Source organism: Paroedura picta, chromosome 2, assembly GCF_049243985.1.
Source record: "Paroedura picta isolate Pp20150507F chromosome 2, Ppicta_v3.0, whole genome shotgun sequence".
NCBI lineage: Eukaryota > Metazoa > Chordata > Lepidosauria > Squamata > Gekkonidae > Paroedura > Paroedura picta.
Genome location: NC_135370.1, coordinates 148885025 through 148908580, shown reverse-complemented (window position 1 = coordinate 148908580; position 23556 = coordinate 148885025). Strand labels below are relative to the sequence as shown.

The window sequence follows — 23556 nt, the reverse complement described above, 5'->3', positions numbered from 1 at the left end:
ACAGAGTTTTCTTACTATACCCTAAACCATTAGAGAATGTAAACAGGATTCAGCATCAAGTGCCAGTCTTCCAAGTCATTCTTTCAAAAGCTTCTGCATATAGTTGCACATACTCAACCAGCTAGACAATTAAATAAATGCTACACAAAGTAATAATTTTCATACATAAATGCAGGAACAGCAATTAGGTAGGATACTTAATGAATCCATCTTTGTGCTGATGTGCTTCAAATATATTAAACTCCAAGTATATGAAAGGAAGTGCAAGGGGAGCAGTCTTAGGTCCAATACTGAAAATATATGTATCTCTGACTTAAATCAGTATATGATAACAGAAACGGAAGTATCATGGAAATTCCCTGCTAGCAACACAAATACCATTGTTCAGCATTACTGCACGCACTGAATCTTCCCAGGGACGTTTTTCTACAAAAAAGAGCAAACTATACTACAGCGTTTTAAAAAGAAGATGATTTGAACAAGATATACTCTTATGAACCCTATGAAAAAGACTCCTGCCCTATAAGGACTTTGAGTAATTTTGACAGGCTTGCTTTTGAAAGAACATACTAAAGATGTAGCTGACTGGAACCAGATTCAAAACTAGGAAAGCATACGCTCAAGCTGTCCAGTTAAATCATTGTTTTACAACTATGGCCCCCAAGAAAACAAAATGCTATGATTAAGGAAGATATCTGAACACATACATGAGACAAACAAGCTGATTTTTCATATCCCCCTTTTCTGAATTAATGCCGAAATTTCAACAACACTAAAAATGAATTGACAGTTAGTGAGGCTGAAGAGCTACTACTTCCCATGCTGGGGTGGGGTGGGGAGGTGGCCCCTTGTTACTCCTCACCATGACAAAACAAGAAGGCATAATGCTGAACAATGGATGTAAAATGATTAAGAGTTTAATGAGTACACATCATTAACAAACACAGAGTGGACTGTAACACATATTAATGATATTGACTTCGGCAAACTCTGTATCAACACAAATACCCCAGCTTAGCCTGGGTTTGTCAGAATTTATGCTAAGCAGGATTGGCCATGACCAGGAGGGGAGGCCACTAAAGCAGCACAGGGTCACTGTGTGGAGGAAGATAATGGCAAACCACCTCTGCTCATCCCTTGCCTGGAATGCCCTGTGAACTGGGTCATCCTGAGTCACTGCGAAACGATGTTCTTCTTCAGGCTCCGCAGAAATCATGAACACACTGCAAATGTTTCGTTTTTGGCCACCACAAATGTACTTGTATACCAGTATAGAAATAACATCATACAAAGCATATAAAAAGCTACGATTTAAAGTATTGGATTATTTGTACTCTTGTTACTGAAGAAGACAGAAAACGTGCTCCATTTCTCAGAGATATATTTTCATATCAAAAGCAATTAATTTCACATCATTTTGCTTGAGGCACAGATAATTCTCTCTTTCAGAGGGAAAACTAAAGCTGTGCAAATACGTTTATCAGATTATTTTTTTGTTAAAGAAATGAAATACCCACCTAGTTTTGCTTCAGAAGTATCCATCTCCCATTTGCTTTTCGGAATGTAACCCTAAATCATATACAGAGAGAAGCTCGAAGGATTAGCGAAAGAGATACTCAGACATGTCACATTACAACAGCACAATACTGCAAACATTGCTTTCTAGATTGTGAAATGAAAGATCTTAAATGTGAAATAATCTAAACTTTCATACATTCAGTTGGCACCTAGTTTGCAAGACTATAACAAAGAGCTCTTGAAGCATTTTCTACAGACAAAACTCACACTCCTCAACTTACAAGAGCTTTGTTTCACACAAGATGTATCGTAATTTCAGCATAACTGTATAGATACAAAGAAGCAACGTACATGCCAAAGCATTGCTGCAGCACCCTACGCCACAACTGTAATTCCATGTGCTAAGCTGGAGTGCCCCAATTTTTTAGAGCGGTTATAGAAAAGAGGCAGGGAGGCTGTGATGGGAACAGAATCTCAGAAGATGAAGGGTGTGAGTAGATGTACTTTAGATACTGCCCAGAATGTTCTCCACATGTACAACTGCAAATAACTGTTCTGCCACAGAGATCCTCTTAATATATATCACTCTACTTTACAGTCAGACTTCACTAGATACTTGGGTTTTAGAAATGGGAAAAAATTAGTATGCAGAAAGTGAGTCTACTGGTGAAGAGTCACTTGAGTTTTAGTCCTCCACTAGTTTAAATAAAATGTTATGGTCAAGGGGTAAGAATTACCAACACAACATGTAACGTGAATTTACTATGAATGTGTAAAGAACCCTGACTCTGGGCTGCTGCAGCATCTGTAACGCAGCCAGCAAAACTGAAACACTGACAATTAGCTTTTTTGGTGTCGAGTCGTGCTGAATCCTGTCCTCTGTTTGTACTACCAAACAGTTGATAAACATAACTTGATCTTTTTTAAACAGACCAAAACCACACACAGCCCTGGCTCCTAAATCAGAAAGGGGAAGTGTGAATGTAGGAGGAGTGTAGTGCTTGAGGTCCCATCCAGTGAGAGACAGACATGTATTACCCCTAAATGGATCTGTGTGAAAGTCTCTAAGTAAACAAATAAAACCCTACCATAGTGCATATCTGGCTAACAGGTTATCTCAAATGATTGTTACATATTTTAATCATACTTAGGCAATTTAGTTCGTGCAAGTCAATAGCTTGAACTCTATAAGTAAATATTTTAGCTTTATGGATTAAAGTAAAATTTTGCTCAGTGCAGGTTTGTTTATTTACACTAAGCTTACCATGCAATTATCATCAACTTCAAAACAAAATTGTATATCTCAGTAATCCACCATTAAAAAATCTGACTCAAGCCCGCCCAGGTTCAGCTTCAGCAATGTTGTGGATTTGTTAGGCCACTAACTGGGATTAATGTTTTAAAAGTAATCTACTAAAGCGGAGGATTCAGGAGCGATGAAAAGGCAGGGAAGGAACAGGTGCTTCTCTTCGCTCCTAGCTGTTTTTCCTCTCCAGGTCTCCTTCCTGCAGCCATTTTTTCCAATCTGCTCTTCCCCCTTTAGTTCTGACTTTTGGTGTCCAATGGCTTCATCAGAAAGAGGAGAAAATTTACACCCCCAAATCTATACCAATACAGTACAGTACATTATATGGATATTAATCTGACATTAATCTTGTAAAAGAAATAAACAGTGTTTTACTAGTAGGTTTCTTGAAACGTTTAGCAGTTCTTTCTGTGTTTACCCCATTTTTCTTTTGAATATCATTACACTGACTGTCATAAACATACCAATAATTTGACAGTACAAAAAGATTTGGATTACTGTCTTTAGGAATCCTGACACTTTTACTAGTACATGAACAAAGTTATATCTATTGTATCTATATCTAAATCTAACCTATCTATAAACTGGTTAAAAAGACTCCTGTCTTGCATAAGTTACCGCATACATGCCATGATCCAAAGATAAAAACAATACCCAAAATACTGATTTGTCCAAGCAATAATAAAAATAGAGAGAACATTAGTAACGTGATAAGGTTGAGCTAAAAATGGAGTGCTTCTGATGGGGAGGGTGAAAAGTATGCAGCATAGTGAAGAGATAAACCTGCTGATTCTATTCGCTGGATTTCTTCCAACTTCTTTCAATTAATAATGACTTCAACAGGGCCACTGGGGAATGAGACGTTTAAGAACTGCAGCCAGAGACAAACTTGTCAAACTGGTCCTCTCAATGGGTAGCAAAAATGTCATGAACACAAGAACAGTCATCTGCTCGACGTCACAGGCAAATGACAGACTCTCTGCTTGCCTCACAGGCAGTGGTGGGTCCTCCCACCCTCCAGGGGCAGCAGCAGGGGACTCCCTCATCCCTCCTCCTCCCCTGGCATCTCTAAGCAGCGCTCACAAGCCACATATGCCTCAGAGGGCTTCCTAAACTCTTGTATCTTTAGGAATGTGCATTCAGATATTCCTGAGTGGAATATATATATAACTGTTCCTGAAAAATTCCAGAAATATCTGGAATTAATCAGGAATATTTGGAGCTAACATTTGCGGGCTTCCAGGACTGTTCCTTCTTTCTTCTCTTTTTCTCTTGTGTTTCTGTGTCTCCTGGATCTTCGTATTGGCTTGCTAGACAGCTTAAGGAAAGATTCTGGGTTTTAATGTTTTTTTGTTTAAAGAAGTTTAAAGAAGTCTGTTCTTCACTAGAGTTGGTTTGTGTTCAGTTGACAGGATGTTCAGTTGACAGTTTTTGGAAGATTCTTGCATTTTTCCATTGAGATTCTCAGTTTCAGATTACTGTGTTTTATGTAGCTTCAGATCTTCACATTTTACATTGGTTGGGTTTAGCAATAGCTTCCAATCGCATTCCTTGGGGGGGGGGGGGATGCAGGAGAGAAGAGATTCCTGGGTTTTATTTGCAGGGTTTTTTGCTCCATAGGAAACAATGAAGGATGACTGGAAGCACCTTATTCAGGGTCCCAGAGAATTGGACTCCTTGGTTCACGTGAATCAATATTTGTGGGTTATTTTAAGAACAGGCCTCATCAGCTCTTTTGCAATTTTGGTGCAAGTACTCTACCCCCCCGCCCTCCCCCAGCCCGACTTGAAAGATTTCCCATAGGAAATAATGGAGCCAAAACCCACCAGAAACCCAGAGAGAGAGAGAGAGGGGGAAAAAACACCAGGAGGGGGTTGCGAAAGCCAGATCCAAATATCATAGAGGTATCTGAAGTCCAGGAAACTGGGAATACTGGTACTTTTGGCTCCAATATATCTGGATCTGAAAATTATGATTGTTCTTTTTGCTGCACATCCCTACATGACTTAATTGAGGGTGACAGTGGCTTCGATTCCTTAAAATGTACATTCCTTAAAATGAACTGATAGAGGCCACCATTCACCATACCTCATTGTAAAGCGCCCCATGCCAAACAGGCCATTTTACAGCAGTGGTTTGTTGTCTTCCATATCTAGAGAGCATTTCATATATATGGCACCTTTTTGTTACATAGATTTGTGAACTACCAAGCCTTCCTATCTTTGGCGTGTCTCTGTAAATACTTTAATCACTTCTGTCCATCACCAGCATATACTCTTCTGATCCAAAAAGTATGAGAAAGTAAAGAAATATTCTCAGAAATGTAGTCCGCTGTAAAAGAAAGCTGCAAGACTGCAATCGATAAATATGGTCTTCCAGGACAGGGAAGGACCTTTGTACCGAGATCTTAAACAAAGGATTCAGATTTGGGGTTTTCTTCCCACTAAAGTACAGACTAAAAAAACAGGAGATCAGACTTCGTTTTTACAAGAAGTTTTCCTTCTAGAAAGAACCAATGCTTAATTCCTTCATTAAGAAATACAGAAATGCTTATCACCAAAATATATTCAGTTTTCAGTGGGGGAGGAATTTAATGTGAAACAATTAAGAGCTAGAATTCGAAATGTAAAATGCCATGGAATGGAACACTAATGCTCCATCGGAGAAAGAGAGAGGGGCTGTTAGGGTTTTTTTAATTTAATTTTTAAAACTTCTATTTTCATTCTCAATTTTTCACCTACCTAAATGAGACATGTTTTAATTCTGAGGCAGAAACTTCTCTCTGGAAGAATTATCTTGATGGGGTAAAGGAACCTCATGAACTACCTTGCTGTGAAGCAAGCAGAACAGCAATCAGCAACGGATTAACGTAATTCCCAGCAGGCATGGCCTGCAAACTTGGCATTCCTTATGGGGAGGGATTCCTACTGAGTTTGGAAGCATACATCAGGAAAAAAAGGGGTCAGCTTCTAAAGTGACATAAAGTTCAGCCAACCTTTAGGCTTGAAAACTTGAAAAAGGGGAAAGGATTGATAGAAGAGATAGACATCAGTAGAGGTACATATCTTATATCTGCAGTGACCTATGGTTTTGAGGCCCATTCCCACTGAATGCAGTTACAAGGCTAAACCTAACTGATCTCCCACCTGTTGAACAGAACAGAATCTCACAGCCAGTCCAGTTTCACTTTCTCATTCAGCTGGTAAGAGATCAGCTTATACAGCAACAGTACCCATATCCTAAGAATGGATCCAAATAGGAATAATGGGGATCCTATAGCACAAGTTCTAGGAATGTTGTTCAATGGAGTGGAGACTTCTGTGGATACTTCTGTGAGACTTGAGTTACAGCCCTGTAAGACATTCCTCAGAAGGAAGTAACAGTCCCCTTTAGGCATACACCTGATAATCCACCTGACAATACTGGATTAGAATGCTTACAGCCACAGGAGCCTATTGTTTGCCTAAATTGAACAGAATTCCAGTGTCTGATCTTCATCTTCTGAGGTATATCCTGAATCTTCTATGCCTGCCACATCAACATCTTGTCTTGCTTTAGTAGTACAGTATTGGAACAGTTCACTTAGCCAGTGTAGCATCATAGTGAAGAACAGTGAACTCTAATCTGAAGAATCAGGTTTGAGTCCCCAGTCTTCCATACAAAGACCATGGTCTAGTCATAGTCCTCTCAAAATTCTCTCAGTTCCATGTACCTCATAAGGTATCTCTTGTGGGGAGAGAAAGGGAATGCGATTGTAAGCTGCTTTGAGACTCCTTACAGTAGAGATGTGGGGTATAAAACCTCCTCTTCTTCACTAGGCATATGTACTCAGTTGCAAACCCCGCTCCAGAGCAATGGTAGGCCTATCCAGCAATGCATTTTAGTACCAAATCCTAGTAATGGAGACACAGAAGAAGAGGCATTAATATATTAACATGCTATAATGTGGGTGTGCTTGTTAAGTGTAGTCAAGTCACTTCTGGCTTATGGCAACCCTATGAATTAATGACTTCCAAAACATCCTATCAGGAATAGCTTTGTTCAGGTCTTGCAAACTGAAGGCTGTGGCTTTCTTTATTCAGTCAATCCATTTCATGTTAGTCTTCCTCTTACTACCTTCAGTTTTTCTGGGCATTATTGTCTTTTCCAGTGAGTCTTGTCTTCTTACAATGTGACCAATGATAGCCTCAATTTAGTAATTTTAGATTGTAGAGAGAATTCAAGCTTGATCTGATCTGGAACCCACTTATTTGTCTTTTTGGTGGTCAGTGATATCTATAAAACTCTCCACCAATATTACATTTCAAATTAATCAATTTTCTTCCTATCAGCTTTCTTTGTTGTCCAACTTTCATACTGATACTTACTAATGAAGAGTACCATAATACGAACCATCTTGATCTTCAGTGATAGTATCTTCCTTGCAATAATGTAAATACTACAAATTAAAGGAGCTGTCTATACAAGGACAATTCCTCAAGTTTTAATATAACATAAACATGTCACCTAGAAATCCATGAGGATAAATGCGCATCCATTATGCACACTACACAATCAATCCAAATTAGCATCTTATAAAAAGCAGATATTCCAATGAGCCTTTTCAAGATCTCACTAACAGGCAATGCATCACTTGGCAAAGCTTCAGAAAATGCTCTTGTTAAACCAGAGAAGAGAAGCTGGGAACTTCTGAAGTACTGAGCAGTGTGAAACAGCTGAATGAAGGGCTCCATAACCTACACTTGCTATGCAGTATGACTCTTTTGAGATGTAAGTGAACCTACCTTGACTTGTTTTAGGGTTGTTGGGATGACATTTTTTTCTCATCTCCTGCAGAAGAACTAAGACATCTGCTGAAGTGATGGGCTCTCAAATGCTTATACTTCTGAAATGCTTTCCACATAGCATTTGTTGCCATAGTTGCTATTGAGATACTTTATGCGAGGACAAAATGGTGTAGATCAATCACTGCCAGGCATACTCTTTCAGCCTCAGTTGTTGCTCCAACAATATACATGCAACAAATTATAGGTGCTGGATGAGACTCCTGGAAGTTTAAAGTTGATTATGAAATCAAAGTAACATGAACTCTGTTGTCACCTTGAGGGAATCAGGATCACCTCATGTTCCAGAGCATTCAGCCAAAGGGCAAGAATGTATAAAGGAAGTCCAAGAAAGTCACTTCAGTGGCATGGCACATTTCACTTGGGCTTCTTGATCTCATTATGTTCTGCTTGCTGTTGGCCAAAGTGAAAAGCTGGTCCATGAATGCAGTTATCTATTTCTCAATTATTTCTTGAAGAGTCTCTGTTTGCCATTCTTCTTAAATAGAAACTAGTAAAAGGTAAAGGTATCCCCTGTGCAAGCACCGAGTCATGTCTGACCCTTGGGGTGACGCCCTCCAGCGTTTTCATGGCAGACTCAATATGGGGTGGTTTGCCAGTGCCTTCCCCAGTCATTACCGTTTACCCCCCAGCAAGCTGGGTACTCATTTTACCGACCTCAGAAGGATGGAAGGCTGAGTCAACCTTGAGCCGGCTGCTGGGATTGAACCCCCAGCCTCATGGGCAAAGCTTTCAGACAGCTGCCTTACCACTCTGCGCCACAAGAGGCTCTATAGAAACTAGTAATTCAGTTTAAATGGTCAAAGCAGTCAATACTAGACTGTTGAGCTCTTCCTCTTATTGACTTTCAAACACTTCCATTCAGTATTCTTTCAGGGGTGGGGGTGCACTGGTGTAAAATATTAGATTTCAGAAACTGCTTTTCATTCATTCATTTTAGAAACTGGTTTATATGGATAAAAGAATGATCTTTAGAGATATGAATCTACCTTGTTGGCTTCTGTCTCCCAAAAAAGAAACTATGCTACCAAGAACTTCCTGATGTTTTTGCTTGATTTGTTTGTGGAGAGGTCGGACAAAGCTGTCCAATGACATGCTGTTTACCCCCAGGGAGCAATTCAGTTGTGCTCTCCCCAGGATACAATTGCTTAGGGTTGTGGATTCTCACAGATGATTGTTACCACTTATAGCCATGGGCAGGTAACTGTCCCATTGGAACTGAAGTGGCTATCAATGTGCTTGGGTTGCCATTCTCTTGAATGAGCAGGTTTAGGTCTATTAGGTTCTCCAAGGAGATACATTCTCCTAGTTTCTGTCCTCCTGGGAAAAAAGGGAAGAAGAATCTTCATTTCTTCTCCGTTCTCCAACAGCATTTGTTTCACTATGCACCTGAAACTCACATATCACAAGGAGTATTAGAAACTCACATATCAGTATTTTAGTCATGCATTTCTCCAGATTATTACACTAGATCATTGCACCACGTGCATCAACTGTAAATGCTGCCTAGGTAAAATTAATCAGCAATCCCAGTGGGTCTTTGAAGCTCTTTCACCAAGTTGATTTTCCCTCATGATCCTGAAGCATCTTGCTCATCATTCTCTTGGAATTGCCACTGTAGTTAAAGCTGATGCAAAGGATGTATTTGCAGAATGCATTATCTGAGAACCTCCACAGTATTGTTTTTAAGAGCCAGATTACAAAGGATCCTGCCAATTGCTCCATCCTTTAACTCTTCTCTCTGGAAGAATCAGAAACTGGATCCATAGGTTTAGTTTGGGTTGACGTGAGGATAACTTCACATATCTCCATGGAGAATATTCTTATCTGCATTTCCAGTTAATCTCCACCCTACTTCACTCCACAATATATAGTTTGAATTAGGAAGATGCATTAGCCCTTTGACAGGTAAATCTGTTGGAGACTAGATGCAGTGAGAATAATTCTCCTTTCTTTCTGGACACAGCAAATGCCCCATCACTATGCCTTGCTGGCTGCCTCTCTTAAAAGAATGTAGTATCATTGGCACTATTATTTTTCTTGGAATGTGCTGAAGATGGAGTGGCCATCTTCACCCTTAAATGAGGATCTCTTGCAATTGCTTTTCTGACCCAGATGGGACTTCAAGTAGCATGAAGGCAAATGCCTCCTCTCCTCTGGCAGGCTTTGTCTTCCATGCAACCTATAAAGTATCTGTGTAGCATCCAACCTTTTCCCATGGAGAGAACCTGTCCTGTCTCTACAGCGGCTCTTGCTCCCAAAGCAATCTCTAAGCCAGAAAAGGCAACATAAACAGCAAAAGAGCACTTAAAAGAACTCCTTGCACCTTCCTGAGGACTGAGGCAGGATTGATCATCTGAGAACAGGCAGGTGAACCATGTGCCAGCACGGACTGCTGGGATTAAATGCATACAAATTCTGCCTTGCCCTTTTCCTCCAGCCTCATAAATCAAGTGGGGAGGCAGATACAACAAGGCAAAAACCAATGTTCCATGCAGGGTCATCTGAGATGAAAGCTGACTTTGGCTCCATGTTAGCAGAGAAGATAAGACTGAAAATATCTTTGACCAAAGTGTCATATTTGTTGCTTCTGCTTTCTGAGCTGGTTTAGGAACTAGCTCTTTGCTGACTCATTTCCTACCATCGGAATGAGAATAAAGACACCCCCCCCCCACAAGTCAAAGCAATTTTATTTGTAGGGGAACTAGAAAACAGTTCTGTTGAGATCAAATGCTAGAAAGACTCTTTCTACGTTCAGTATTTAAAGAGAACTATCTCCTTTCCCAACCGAAAAATATTTGAAACCTGATCTCTTCCAAGGCACTGGGCTACAGATTTTAAAATCCTTGGGTTGTGTTACCAAATCCATCAAGATTATAACATCTACTCACAGAGAAAATAATAACACAGCTTTAGTAAAATTAACTGACAAAGACTTAAGATTGCTTGAAAACTACCAAGCATATCCCACTGCTCCTATTATGCTATATGTAGCAATAGTGGGGCGAGGGGTTAGGACAGACACAATTCCTGTTAGAGCACTGAAAGTAAAGACTTTTGTTGCTCTCTGGGTGGCTGATGTATTTCCTACCAGTTCACTTTCTTCTTCATCTGCGTCTTTCTTGTCTTCTTTCTGGTCTTCAATGTTGGCATCAAAATCTTCCATCTCCACCTAAGTAACATACAGATAAAAGATTATAACAGACTGTAATATCTGCTCATGAAAACGGAGTGGCACTAAAGGCCACAAGCTCAAATAGTAGACTGAAAACAAAACACAACAAAACACAACAAAACACAACAAAACACCCCAGTGTTATTAATTCAGAGACAGAACAGAGCCTGCAAATGGTCATCCCTAATACTTTTTTTGTCTACTAGATCTTTTTACTCAAAGAAATTTTTGTTCCTGAAAGTTGAAGCTCTTGCTCTCCCCTCTGAAGTTACTTGAAAAAAGCAATCAGCGATAACACAGGACACTAGAAGCCAGGACTTACCAGGCAGCAGTTCTTTTACAGAATTCTTGTTCTTAGCTTAGCCTGGCTCTTCCAGCAGCTTCTAACATCAAAATCAATGTGTGGAGCACACAAGCTGTATGTTATCTGTGTATCTATATACTCCAATATGGCTTGAGCTACTCAAAAAAGCACTGAGACTGCATGCCAAGCCTAAGAAAATGGCAAGCAAGTGTTCTTTACAAGTAATGCCTCTCTTGCTCAAGGAGTACTACTGACACTTGTTTGTAAATCTGCTCACTGTGGTACTTTGGCAGTTAATTCTTCTAGATTTCTAGTATTTTTCTGCTTATAATTTCACTAAACCATGAACTCCTCAATCTGTAGTTCCAACCATATACTAGTAACCAGCTTTCTTCTATACTCTGGAAAATTAAGCTTTTGCTCAGCTACATACGATTGCTTCTGCAATTTTACTTCTTAAACATCTCACCTCTTCAATAGCAGCATCTTGTAGCAAAGAACGAATGTCTAAACGTATCATGTGACGAGGTGCCATTTCCCAATAATCAGCCATCTAAAAAATGGAAGAATGGGAGCAGAAAGTTTTTCTGTATTAGAGTATTTCTAAAGAAAAGGACAATTAAAAAAAAATATTACGGTACTAGACCAGTAGTCAAATTACAAGGTACACAAAAACATCTGGCATTAACAAGATAAAAAGAATCATTGATGACTTAAATATTATAAAAGATAAAAACATTCCAGCTATAAGAATCATTCTGGTTTTAAAACTCACAAGCATTATCTCAAGCAATTGAGACTATCTCTACCTAAGTTGCTCCGAATCCAACCAGCTCTTCCTTGTTTTGATTTCTCTCCAAGCAAATCTGGCCACAACAGAAGTTATTTCTGTGCTTTTGTCTGACAACATGTCTGTGATTGCCTCTGAGTTGGGCTTATTCTGAAGAGAAGATATAAGTTCTCCCCTGAATTGATCATATAGCCTACACTGGAGTAATACATGTTCAGATGTCTCAATGCTCCCATCCTCGCAGATGCATAAATGATCACAGATGGGTATTTTTTTGAATAAGCCTTCCCTAAAAGCGGATGGGAGCATGTTATATCGTAAGAGAGTAAATGATCTCCTAGGTTCTGGGGGAACAAGATTAGATAAATAAGGTAATGGCCTGAAATTATTAAGTGGAGGCATTGGAAAAAGTGTTTTTTTTTACTTGATTGAAATCCTGTTGGCGATGGATATCTAGGATTCTTTGTTTTATCGTTTCCTTTGCTCAGTTGAAACCCAGAGACAGTATTAACTGTTTGGATAGACCATATGAGCAAAGTTTTTTCTCAAGAGTGGATATCCACGGAACAACCAATGATTCAGACACCATTAGGTAAAGCAAACCCTTTGTGGAAAAAAGCAATTTTAACCAGTGCATGGATGTACATATCCATATTCTGGTCTGGACAGAGTACATTCCTATTTCCATCCGGATTGAAACGTTGGAAAGGCTGGTTGGTACATGGAGCAGGGATCTTAAAAATTTAGCCTGGGTCTTTTCTAGGCTGGAAATATTGGCATTTATACACAATGGGGCCCCATACATTATCTGTGCTAGAGGTTTTGCCTTGAACAGCTTATGGGCTGTGGGAACATTACGCCCACCTTTGTGCCAGAAAAATTTCTGAATGACACCTGAGCTTCTCTGGGCATTTGAGGAAGTATATGATATATGGGAGTTTCTACGGCCATTTGATTGGAATAGTACTCCCAGATATTTGTAAAATCTGACCTGTTCTATGGGTGATGAATTGAGATGCCATGTATATGTTTTAGGTTTGTTACCAAAAACCATAATCTTTGTTTTTGAATGATTGACCTCTAGCTGGTTCAATCGGCAGTAAGTACCCAGTAGAACCAAGGCCCTTCTCATTCCATTTGCCGTTCTTGATAACAGGACAGCATCATCTGCATAGAGCAGTAGCGAGATATGTTTGTTAGCTAATCTAGGGGGACGTAATTCACTATTCTGAAAATGTTCAACCATATCATTTATAAAGATGTTAAACAGTAGGGGTGATAAAACACAACCCTGCTTATCTCCCCTAAGAGCTTTAATAGAATTAGTCAGATGACCATGGGCATTACACTTAATTCTGATGGTAGTATTTTCATACATAGCACGTATCAAAAATAGAAGACGCTTATCTATGTTAGTCTTAACTAATTTCTCCCATAGTAGTTCCCTTGGCACAGAGTCAAAAGCCGATTTCAAATCAACAAAAGCTGCATACAGGGTTGTCATAGAGCTGGAAGAGTATTTAACTACGAGATGATCTGTACAGTGATCTTGAGTTGAACAACCTTCTCTAAATCCTCCTTGTTCGTCTGCCAGAAAATTATTCTGGTCCAGCCAATCCCGAAGTTTCCACTGAAGATGTTTTGCGTAGAGTTTGCTTATTACGCTTAGTAGATTTATCGGTCTATAATTGGCTGGTTCATTCAGATTCCCTTTTTTATGTATGGGTACAATGATTGCCACCTCCCAACCCTTTGGAATTTTCCCTGTCTTATCAATTATCGTGAATAAATTGGCCAATACTGGTGCCTACCATTCTGCATTTCTTTTAATTAGGTCCGGGGGGACTAAATCAAATCCATCTGCCTTACCCAGCCGCAGTGTACCTATCAAATTTTTGATCTCAGAAAGTTGAACAGTAGGCCATAGGGGAAGATTATCCAGAAAAGGACAATAATTTCTAAATAAATGCTGGGTTTAGTTGGGAAAATAACCTTTTCCCCAAGTACAGGGAATTTTACGAGAAACACAAATGTAACCTAGGGTTTCCGTATTGCCTGTTGCTTCCTGGTAATAGTAGTTTTTATCCTGCGTGCATGACAGCAATATCTTTCAAATAAAAACAGAGTACATGATGACAGAGGATGTATAAATATTTGCAATTGATAAATGGAATATATTTGATTAGGTACTTAATTCATAGCCTGCTTCTCTCCCCATTGGGGGCCCAAAGTTTCTTAGAATAGTGTTCTCCCCTCTTAAACTTCATCTTCACAACAACTATGTTGTGAGATCAGTTGCGGTGAGAAGAGTAACTGGTTCAAGCAAGCTTCCATGGCTTAAGTGTCCCAGACCCACATTGTGCTAATCATTGCACCACACTGGCTTTTGCCTGCTAAAACAAATACGAACACATCCTTAGAACATGTATCTTCTAAAAAAGAGCCCCTTTCTTCAGTCAGCCCTGAGAAAATTAATATCATCAATGTATATGCAGTGTAATTTCAGTGTATATGGAGTTACCCTGTTGATTTCTCTGAGCTTGCGTCCATGGACATTTCTCTTGCAACAGGTCTGGTTGTCTGCAGTTATTTCAGCTACATAGACCTAGGATGCAAAGGAGATAAGGAAATATGCTGAATGCACCTGCTGCCCAGGTCCAGTTGGTGGCCTAAGGAGCACTTGTGAACACACTGGATAATATGTAAAGTAGGACAGAACAAGCAAGGCTGAAGCAAGGAGGCTGTCAAATTTGGACTTGCAGTGGGAACCTGATCTTCTGTGTGCAGGTGCCTCTTTTTTCCTTGGGTGTCTATTTCCATTTTCTAGTAATGCCCTTGGACACAGAACAATAATAAAACCAAACCCCCAATATAAATCAAATTATAAATACAACATTAACATCCAAGGCAGGAATAAACAAATCTCTAGTAAAATACAGCAGTTCCCATCAACAGCTAGCTCATTTCTGTTGACAAGTTTACCAAGGACAGAGCTGAATGGTTCTTAAGTAAAACAGCAGGTGGATTTTGGGGAATTATGCCTGCAGAAAGCTCCACAGTTGGGTTGCCAGTCTAAGTTGCAGAGGGAAAAGGGAGCAGCACAATGATCTTCACAGGCTCCAACACAACACCAAGCCTATATAGATGTCCAGGTCAGGCCTGTCTCTTCCAGCTTTGCAACAGCGTAGTTTGCTTTCAAAGTTGATCACCTTTTCTGCATTCTGCCTTACCTGCCACATTAATGCAGCACAGAATCTGCAGACTGCTACTTTGGGACGAGTGATGAACTGCTGGAGCTCCTTAGCAATGTTGGTCCCAGATTCTGCCGGGTCCTGAGGCCTGATTCTGCCTTATAGCCCAAGGGTTGACTCTCATGGGCCATTCTAGAAGTGCTAACCACCTAAAAGGTTATCCAAGGAAGCTTACCTCAAACCCTTTTGTTTTCGCAGCACTCCAGAACTGCTCAAAATGGCGCACCCTGTCATTGATAGCATCAAGGATAATGAAGGGGAAAAACCCATCATCCAGGGTCTTTTTGAAGGTTTTGAACATGCTGGCACGGTAGACCTCTTCCATATCAGCTTCATATTCATACTCCAAAACCTACTCCAAAAAACAGCACATTAGGCAAAAAGGAGAACAAACCTCCCTACTAAAAGCGTGAATTTTCAGCTCCTACTGTCACCAGATGAACTAAGGTCACCAGAGTATGGTAGTCTAGGCAAGTACTGGGTTGGCTTGCTTAGTAAGCTTGCACAGCTGTTTTGCATTTGGTGGCAGCCCTGCTTATCTTCTTTAAAATCTAGTATATTTTTATCTCACCAATGAGCTTGGTGTGGCTTATATAATTCTCTCCTCCATGTTATTATCACAACAGCCCTGTGAGATGATTAGGCTGAGACAATGACTGTTACAAGCTTGCCTAGTAAGATTTATACAAGAGGACACAGCATTCTAACGGCTACCTCATTGGGTGAGTGAGACATGTACACATGCAAAGTCCTGTGGGTGGGTTACTTTGTCACGTTGCCAACATGTTTAAGCCAGGGTTTAGTCTACACCCCTGCAATGTTGGATCAAGGCCTTAAAATTCTATTACTGTGGCTTGAGACAGAAGTGACAGTTTTCTACACTCAAGAGTCACTCTCTTCTGATAGCAGTTGGGGGGGGGGGAGGAGAGGAAGAGTAGTATATTCTCCAAACAAACTGATATGCTCATTAATTACTAGCCATGAAGTTTCTGTTATTATGGAACACAACATGACTAGCCATACAATACAATGTATTATATACAAATTCCAAAGAGATATGGCTTTAAAATGTATGCAATACATCTTGTAACATTTTCCTTTTCCTAGAAGTAAAACTGTACGCAAATCTTTTACTGCATCATGATTTAAATCTCACAGCATATTCATGTGTTGGATAAAATGATTGGGAGAACTAGATATGACTCACAGGCTGACAGCTGGCCATTTTAAGGGCCAGGTAAGGGCCTTAGAAGTTTATTGTTGGATTTAACTTTTCACTGTCTTAACATCCAAGAAAATGTTAAACATAAACAACTTTAAAGCAATGCTTCACTTTGCTTGGGCAAAAAAGCTTTCTGTTCTTCTCAAGACAAACCACTGTTATTTGGAGTTGGATGGATGGTCTTTGCCTATTAAAAGCAGCTATGCATACTACTGCATTGTTCCATTCCATCAGATACAATGGCAAAGATATTAAGAAGAGTACCTTCTTTTTCACTCTTTTCTTTGTATCTGGGTCTCGTTCCTCTTTTTCTATCTCAGTGATAAAATAGTCGTCCAGGCTGAGCACTCTAGGTGCTGCTCCTCCACATTCAACTTCTTTATCCTGAAAAGGAAACATAGGACTGTAACTTGGATTTCTGCTATGAGCACTTTCATTTTGAATATACAAAGCCCCAAGTATAGCCTTCTTACCATTTGTAAAATATAATTCCACTTTCCACTCTATACACTTGTCTCTTTAAAATTTGTTAAATATTTATCAGGTGACATGACCATATATAATCATGTTGACTCTCCCCTCCCAAAATGGCCAATGATGGGCCTAGAGGGGACCTGGGTGGGTGTGAACACAGCTATGTTTTCCAACCATATTCTGTATGAATATGCCACTTCGGGGGTTTTTCAAAGCCTGAAGAATATTTCAGGAGTTTCTGAACCCCTATAGCATTCAAGGTATTTGAGTAAGTAGAATTTGGCAGGAATTCAAAATCCCAAATTTATTTGGATCATACAGAACAGTGGTCCCCAACCTTTTTGAGGCTGGGGACCGGCAGGGCAACTGCCCGCCTGCGCATGGCACGCATGCGCCGTGCGCAGCCGAAATTGCGCATGCGCTGCACTTTTGCGCATGCGCTGCACTTCCGCACATGCATGATTTGGGCCATGCATGGCGCATGTGTGATGCGCGGGCTTGCCCCTGATTCCCTCTCCCCCCCTCCCGCAGTAAGAAGCTTCCCGGGCTGCCAGCTTGCGCAGTTTTTTACTGCGGGGGGGGGCGGGGAGAGGGAGCCGCGGCCCAGCGCCATGGTCTTCCTGGTCCGGCACCGGGCCGCGGGCCGCGGGTTGGGGACCACTGATACAGAACATTCATCTCCTTTGTGTTCTGAATGGATCAGAAATGAAAATTCACACATAGATGGATGAGACCAAGATATAACAAAATTGCATTGTGCGGTACAAATGGAGAATATGTAATTTTACTACTCACTCTGATAAGTTTAGCAACATGTGTTTTTCCACTGCCAGGCAACCCTCTCATGATAATAACAATCTAGAACAAAATACAGCTTAAGTTAAATGACCATCTACCAAATATGAGGAATACTGAATACACAGCATAGTTCTTTCTCAATTTACTGAAAAGAGTAACTGATGTATGTTTCCTAGATGTATGTTTTATATTCTTTATGACTGATTGTAAATGTTCACTTACCCTCTCTGGCCTACTCTCCCGCCCAGGTGGCTTCAGTATATCATCCACGTTTTTAGATTCTGGTTTCTTCTCTACACGGGGTGCAGGAGGTGGCTGTCTGGGTATTGATGGAGCAGGAATAGGCATTCTCTCCTCAGGGTAGTTTCTTCGGTCACCTTAACGTAAGATTTAGAAGACAAAGAGAAAGGAGAAGCAAAGTAAAAATTGGTAATGAATGGAAAGAAGACAATGCTTCTGCTTCTGACAGGGATCACTAGTACATTTTCCTATCTGTATATGTCCTTAATTTATTTGATAATGAAGTATTTAAAATAATAAAAAACATACCATGGTGTGGGGAAAAACAATAAAATGGGCCATAGACACTGACATCTTCTGTAGTTTAGTTAACCTCTCTTCCACAAAGAGGGACACATTTGAAAGACTAAAAAATGTGTGTAATATTTTGAACACTTAACATCCTTGAACATTCTGGATAAATGCTGCTATAAAAGATCTGTATGCAAGAATGTAGCAATGAAAGTCATGCTATGCAGACAGAAGTTCTTGTGTCCATGCTACATCCAAGCCAACACACGAGTGCAGAAACTGCAGTCCTTTTTAAAAAGCAAGATGCTAAATTCTTGTCTTTAGCAGCTACTGGTGACTGAACAGTGACAAGGCTGCTTCACAAATAAGTAATATTTTCTTTCCTAATCAAGCCTATTCATAGGCATATTTGTGTCCAATCCCAATAGTGTAATATTTGTCGAAGGCTGAAGAACCGTACCTCCAAACACAGAAGGCCCATGGTCATAGGAAGGACGATCCGGTTTTCTTTCATACGATTGTCTTTCAAATCCCCCCCTTCTTGAGTTTGAATGGTCTTTGTCACGATAAGACTGAGCTCTTGAAGGTGATGGCCTGCCAACAGAGAAAGCATTTTGTAACATTCAAGTTGGGGTCCTATGAGGTCTCACAGAGAAGAAAAATTCCCCGTGTTTTCTACCCCACACTGTCTCTACTTCTCACTCAGTTGCAATTCATGTACAAATGTTTTATTTGTTTTTTTTTGCTTTACACTAATCCGAGGGAATTTTCTTTTTCTCTCTACTTTTGCAAACATGAGCAAACCCTTGAGTTTGCAGAAAACTCTTATTGTATCCTACCTGGAGTGGTTTTGCTTTAAGGATGTTTTTAAACCACAAGGGAGCAAGGGGTGGGGGCACACATGGCTAGTGACTGAATATTTAATTTACATGATTGTAAATTAATTACTATAGTGGTTGATTACTATAGTGTTTTATTATATGTTGTTGTTATGTGCGAAGTCGTGTCCGACCCATCGCGACCCCATGGACAATGATCCTCCAGGCCTTCCTGTCCTCTACCATTCCCCGGAGTCCATTTAAGTTTGCACCTACTGCTTCAGTGACTCCATCCAGCCACCTCATTCTCTGTCGTCCCCTTCTTCTTTTGCCCCTCGATCTTCTTTTGCCCTCGATTATTATATATCCTTGCACTAATGCTGGTTTGGTTTGCCTGTCTTTTAAAGTTTTTTTTTTTGCTAAAAGATAGCACAGAAGATATAAGCAGATTTTACTTAAATTAGAATCATAGTAATTTTGTGCAAAGATACTCAAGTATAAATAACACTAATCTCTAGAATAGTGTTTGAGGATTATTGGTTCAATAAAAAACTGAAATGTAAGACTTCTGGTCAACAATGATTATGATACCCTTTTGTGTGCCAGTTGATCCCACACTGCATACCTGTCTTCTCTTGGATAACGATCTTTATCAAATCTTTCCCGTTCGTGGTCTCCCGAACTACGGTCCCTATAAGGTTCTCGTTCTCTTCTGAAATCTCGATGGTCTGTATTTGTATTATTTTGTCGCTCAAAGTAAGATTCTCTGTCCTTAATGTATCGATCTCTCTGGCCTGGATGTTCTGAAAAAACAAAAATGGAACAGCTTTATTTATTCTGAAAAAAGACATCAAAATCATCTTTAAGTACCATTTTATAAATTAGGTAACAGAATCAAGTGGCTTTCTTAAACTATGCCACTTTAGGCTATAGGCAGTAGCAGCACAGTGGAAGTTTAGCTAACCCCCCCCCCAAAAAAAAACCCACCTTGTATGAAAAACAAAAACAAACCCACAGTATGGTAACAAGGTTAGGTTGTTGTCTATATAAACTGAATTTTCATGGAAGAACACCCAAAAGATACAACTGCTCTATCTACCACTTCATTCTGTTGCTTATATAAACTAGGGACAATTATACAGATCTAGGCTTCAGAATGAAGTAATAAAACTCTTGTTCTGAAAGTCAAACCCTAAGATAGGGACTGCATTTTTGAACACACTGCCACAGAAAAACCTCCCCTTATGCAGAAAACCAGCACACCAGGGAGAAAAGTTTAATACAGCCCTCACCACTGAATGCTAGTTTACTACATTCAGGGAATACTTTTATTCTCTCACCTGCAGCCTGAAGTGGTGCACAGCCGTCACATCTTACACAATGAGTATAATGACAATTATTTTTAACATTTAAAAGTCTCCAAATCATGAGGAAAGTACACAAATTATTTTTAATAAAAGGGAAGAGGACAGTGCATTTCTGTTTCTTGATCTGGAACCTACCAAATATTAAACTGATGCCTGCCTTCTTCAAAGATTCACCAAGGACATACTCACCTTTTGAAAAAGATGGCCTCTCATGAGGAGGATCTGGGCGCAAAGTTATTCGTTCCCCATAAGGAATTGGTCCACCTTTATTGGTTGTTATATCTGTTAAAGGCAAATTGGCAATATTGTAAAGATATTGTCCCAGTCTTTAAACACATCTGTGCTTGCTTTCATCAGACACAAGAGGGGAAGGAACAGGAATCTGCTGCTTAAAAAAAAATCCCCACTGTAGTCATCAAATTACCCAATATACCATACTAACAATTGTGTAATTAAATTTTTAAAAATTACTTAGCTAAAATTCTCAAGAGAAAACTCCTTAACAACGTAGCGACATGTCTAACATATCTTTCTCCAAAAACAAAGGAGCAGGTGCCAATACTGTGCCTATTAATGATGGCTCATGACAAAGCAAAAAACACAAGTTGTTTTTTCATTTGTCTGAGAAGAGATGATTCCCAAATCCCACTAGCTACTTGAGAGCATAGAATGTATGATTGGGGAGCAAACAGGACACAGTGCAACAAATGCCAATATATGTTTCAGCATAAAGGCAACATATGTACTGGTAAGGGCCCAAAATACAGACCATGAATACTGTCAAGGTCCATCTAGCCTGGCAGGGATTTGATTTCTAACAGTAGTAAACTATGGGGTATGTCCCTCGTGACTCATGTACTCCTCCCATCCAGGTTACACAGAGTTGCCTTTAAGGTCAGTTCAGAAACTGCAACTGGTATTGAATGCCAATAAGAAATGGCTGACAGATTCCTGTTGTACAGATCATATCTTACCAGTGCTAGAATAATTTCGCTGGCCCCTAAATCTGCTGCCATTTCGATTTTTTTTTTTTTGTAATACATAGTTAAGCCTTTACAAGAATCAGTGTTTTGGCCTGAAGAGGTGGCAAATAAATAGTGAATACACAATCAAGGAAGCCAGTTGTCAGTGGAAACTTGATGTTTTTTCTGTATCCATCATAGACTATGTATATGAAAGTTCAGGTTTTCTTATAACTTCTGTACAAACCACTGAAAGATTTATTCTCTCTTTTAAAAATTTAACATAATCTAAGATCAATCTTTACCAACCCTAGAGCCTCACTTTGATTTTAAGATTTTCACAGACCCTCATATCTTCACCACGTCCCTCACGAGCACATACCACACAGCCCTTTTAAAAACACACTACGCAACCCATGTATGCCCCTGCAGGTGGTTCTGTCTCCAGCCATTATCAGCTAGGCTTTAAAAGCAGGTTTCAGAGAGAAAAGATTTACTGTTTAGGTATTGTTTGCAAGCTTGGTTTGCTGATGGAGTGCAACTCACAAGTTTTAATCAATTTCAGCCTTTAATTGGACTGGTGTTTGCACCAGGGACAGTAAGAAATTTACTTTTTAAAATAACTTCTAGAGAGAGGTCACAAAAGAAATAGAGCAGCATAAAAACAAACAAACAAAAACACAACCCTGATATTTAATTTAAAATTGGCTGTTAATGCGTCTTTCTCATCTGGGAAATAGAAAAACAGTTCAGTTTCATACTAGAAGTAACAATGATATGGATTAAGACTGCACCTCCTTGGTGTCACTAAAACAGTTAGCAGTTTCTAGAACTGAGCAGCGGGTTCCCCCCAAACAACCAATCATGTTTTCTTGCAAATGCTCCAAGATGATCTAGAAACTAGATGAATGTGGTGGCAGGTTTTGCCCGTCAAAAGAGGGGGAAATTGGTACAGTCCCCCACTCCTTTGGGGTGAAGTGTTCCTGCCCCCATTACCAGAAACCAAGAAGGTACCGTTTTTACATTATCCAGAGACGCACAAAGCTGCATTATACTGAATCAGACTACTGATTCATCAAGGTTAGTACTGTGCTGGAAATGTCTTTTCAGAGTCTCCAGTGGAGGTTTTTCACATCATCTGTTGCTGAGCCTTTTAACTAGAGATGCAAGGTTTGAACCTGGGAACTCCTGCATGAGAAGCGCTACCACTGATCACTTCTTGCCAGGGGTTCTTAGACCCCAGCTTAAGAAACAGGGCTTAAAATCCATCACTTAACTATGCATTCTATAAAGAAGCAGTTCCTTTTGTTAGTTCTAAATCAGATGACTCCAAGTTTGAGCATTAAAGGAAGGAGAAACCTTTCTATTCATTTAACTCTTTACAATTTTATAAATCTCTACTTTATTCCAACATAAGAAGGCAACCAAGTCTATAAAAGGTCCTTTTCTCAGCAATTAGCTGGGAAGGTATTAGGATAACTGATATCAAATTTTCCAGTATTTTAACACAAAGATGTCTTCAGCAACTCATTCACAATGCAGAGATTATGTTCCAGTGTACTGCTCTGAAGACAGCAGTTACTTGTTTCCTTTATGTTAGGCATAATTAACATTTTAAAAATATTAGCCGTACTCACCTTGACCGTGGCTATGGCCGTGTCCATAGTCAACAGTCTGATGAATGACTGGTGGCTTGGAAACCTGCGGCATACCTGACGCATTGGATGTTGGGATTGGTGATGTCTCTGATTTAGCTAAATTGTACTCTGATTTCATTCCTTTGTCTTCACTGGTATCCCAAAGTCCATGGAAAGAATCTTCATCCCAGCGCTCTTGGTTCATACCAAGCGATGGCTTCACCACAGGAGCTGGAACTGGAGCTGGTGCTACAGCTGCAATAGGAACGGGGGGGTTTGGCTGCACTGGTGGAGCTGGTGGCCTGGCCATGGGAAGAGGGACCTTTGCAGCTGGAATAGGTGGCCTCACTGCTGGGGCAGAAAGCTTTGCTACGGGGGTAGTTGCCTTTGTTGTTGGGGTAGGCTTCCGAAACAAGACCGGTGGCTTTATAATTACAGCTGGAGATGGTGTAATTGGTTGTTCTTCTATTGGTATTTCAGGATGCATTTCAGAAGAGGCCTAGATAAAAGGAAGCATTTAATGGATCCATATCTTTTGGGAGAAGTTCATTGTCAAAAA

General features: G+C 40.0%; 1 protein-coding gene across 3 annotated transcripts in view; it reads right to left on the bottom strand.

Moving 5' to 3' along the window:
* Positions 1 to 23556, bottom strand: part of YLPM1 (YLP motif containing 1) — a 56702-nt gene that overhangs the window by 8503 nt on the left and 24643 nt on the right. For 2 of the 3 annotated variants that reach the window (XM_077323240.1, XM_077323241.1), the window contains 12 exons: positions 22998 to 23496; positions 20588 to 20680; positions 19657 to 19834; positions 18674 to 18807; positions 17905 to 18059; positions 17680 to 17742; positions 16675 to 16794; positions 15364 to 15540; positions 14459 to 14542; positions 11617 to 11700; positions 10760 to 10840; positions 1518 to 1569 (listed from right to left, as the gene is read on the bottom strand). In XM_077323240.1, the coding sequence (XP_077179355.1) occupies positions 1518 to 1569; positions 10760 to 10840; positions 11617 to 11700; positions 14459 to 14542; positions 15364 to 15540; positions 16675 to 16794; positions 17680 to 17742; positions 17905 to 18059; positions 18674 to 18807; positions 19657 to 19834; positions 20588 to 20680; positions 22998 to 23496 (1720 nt within the window). The remainder of the gene's footprint in view (positions 1 to 1517; positions 1570 to 10759; positions 10841 to 11616; positions 11701 to 14458; positions 14543 to 15363; positions 15541 to 16674; positions 16795 to 17679; positions 17743 to 17904; positions 18060 to 18673; positions 18808 to 19656; positions 19835 to 20587; positions 20681 to 22997; positions 23497 to 23556) is intronic. The other variant, XR_013228531.1, reaches the window with a different exon arrangement.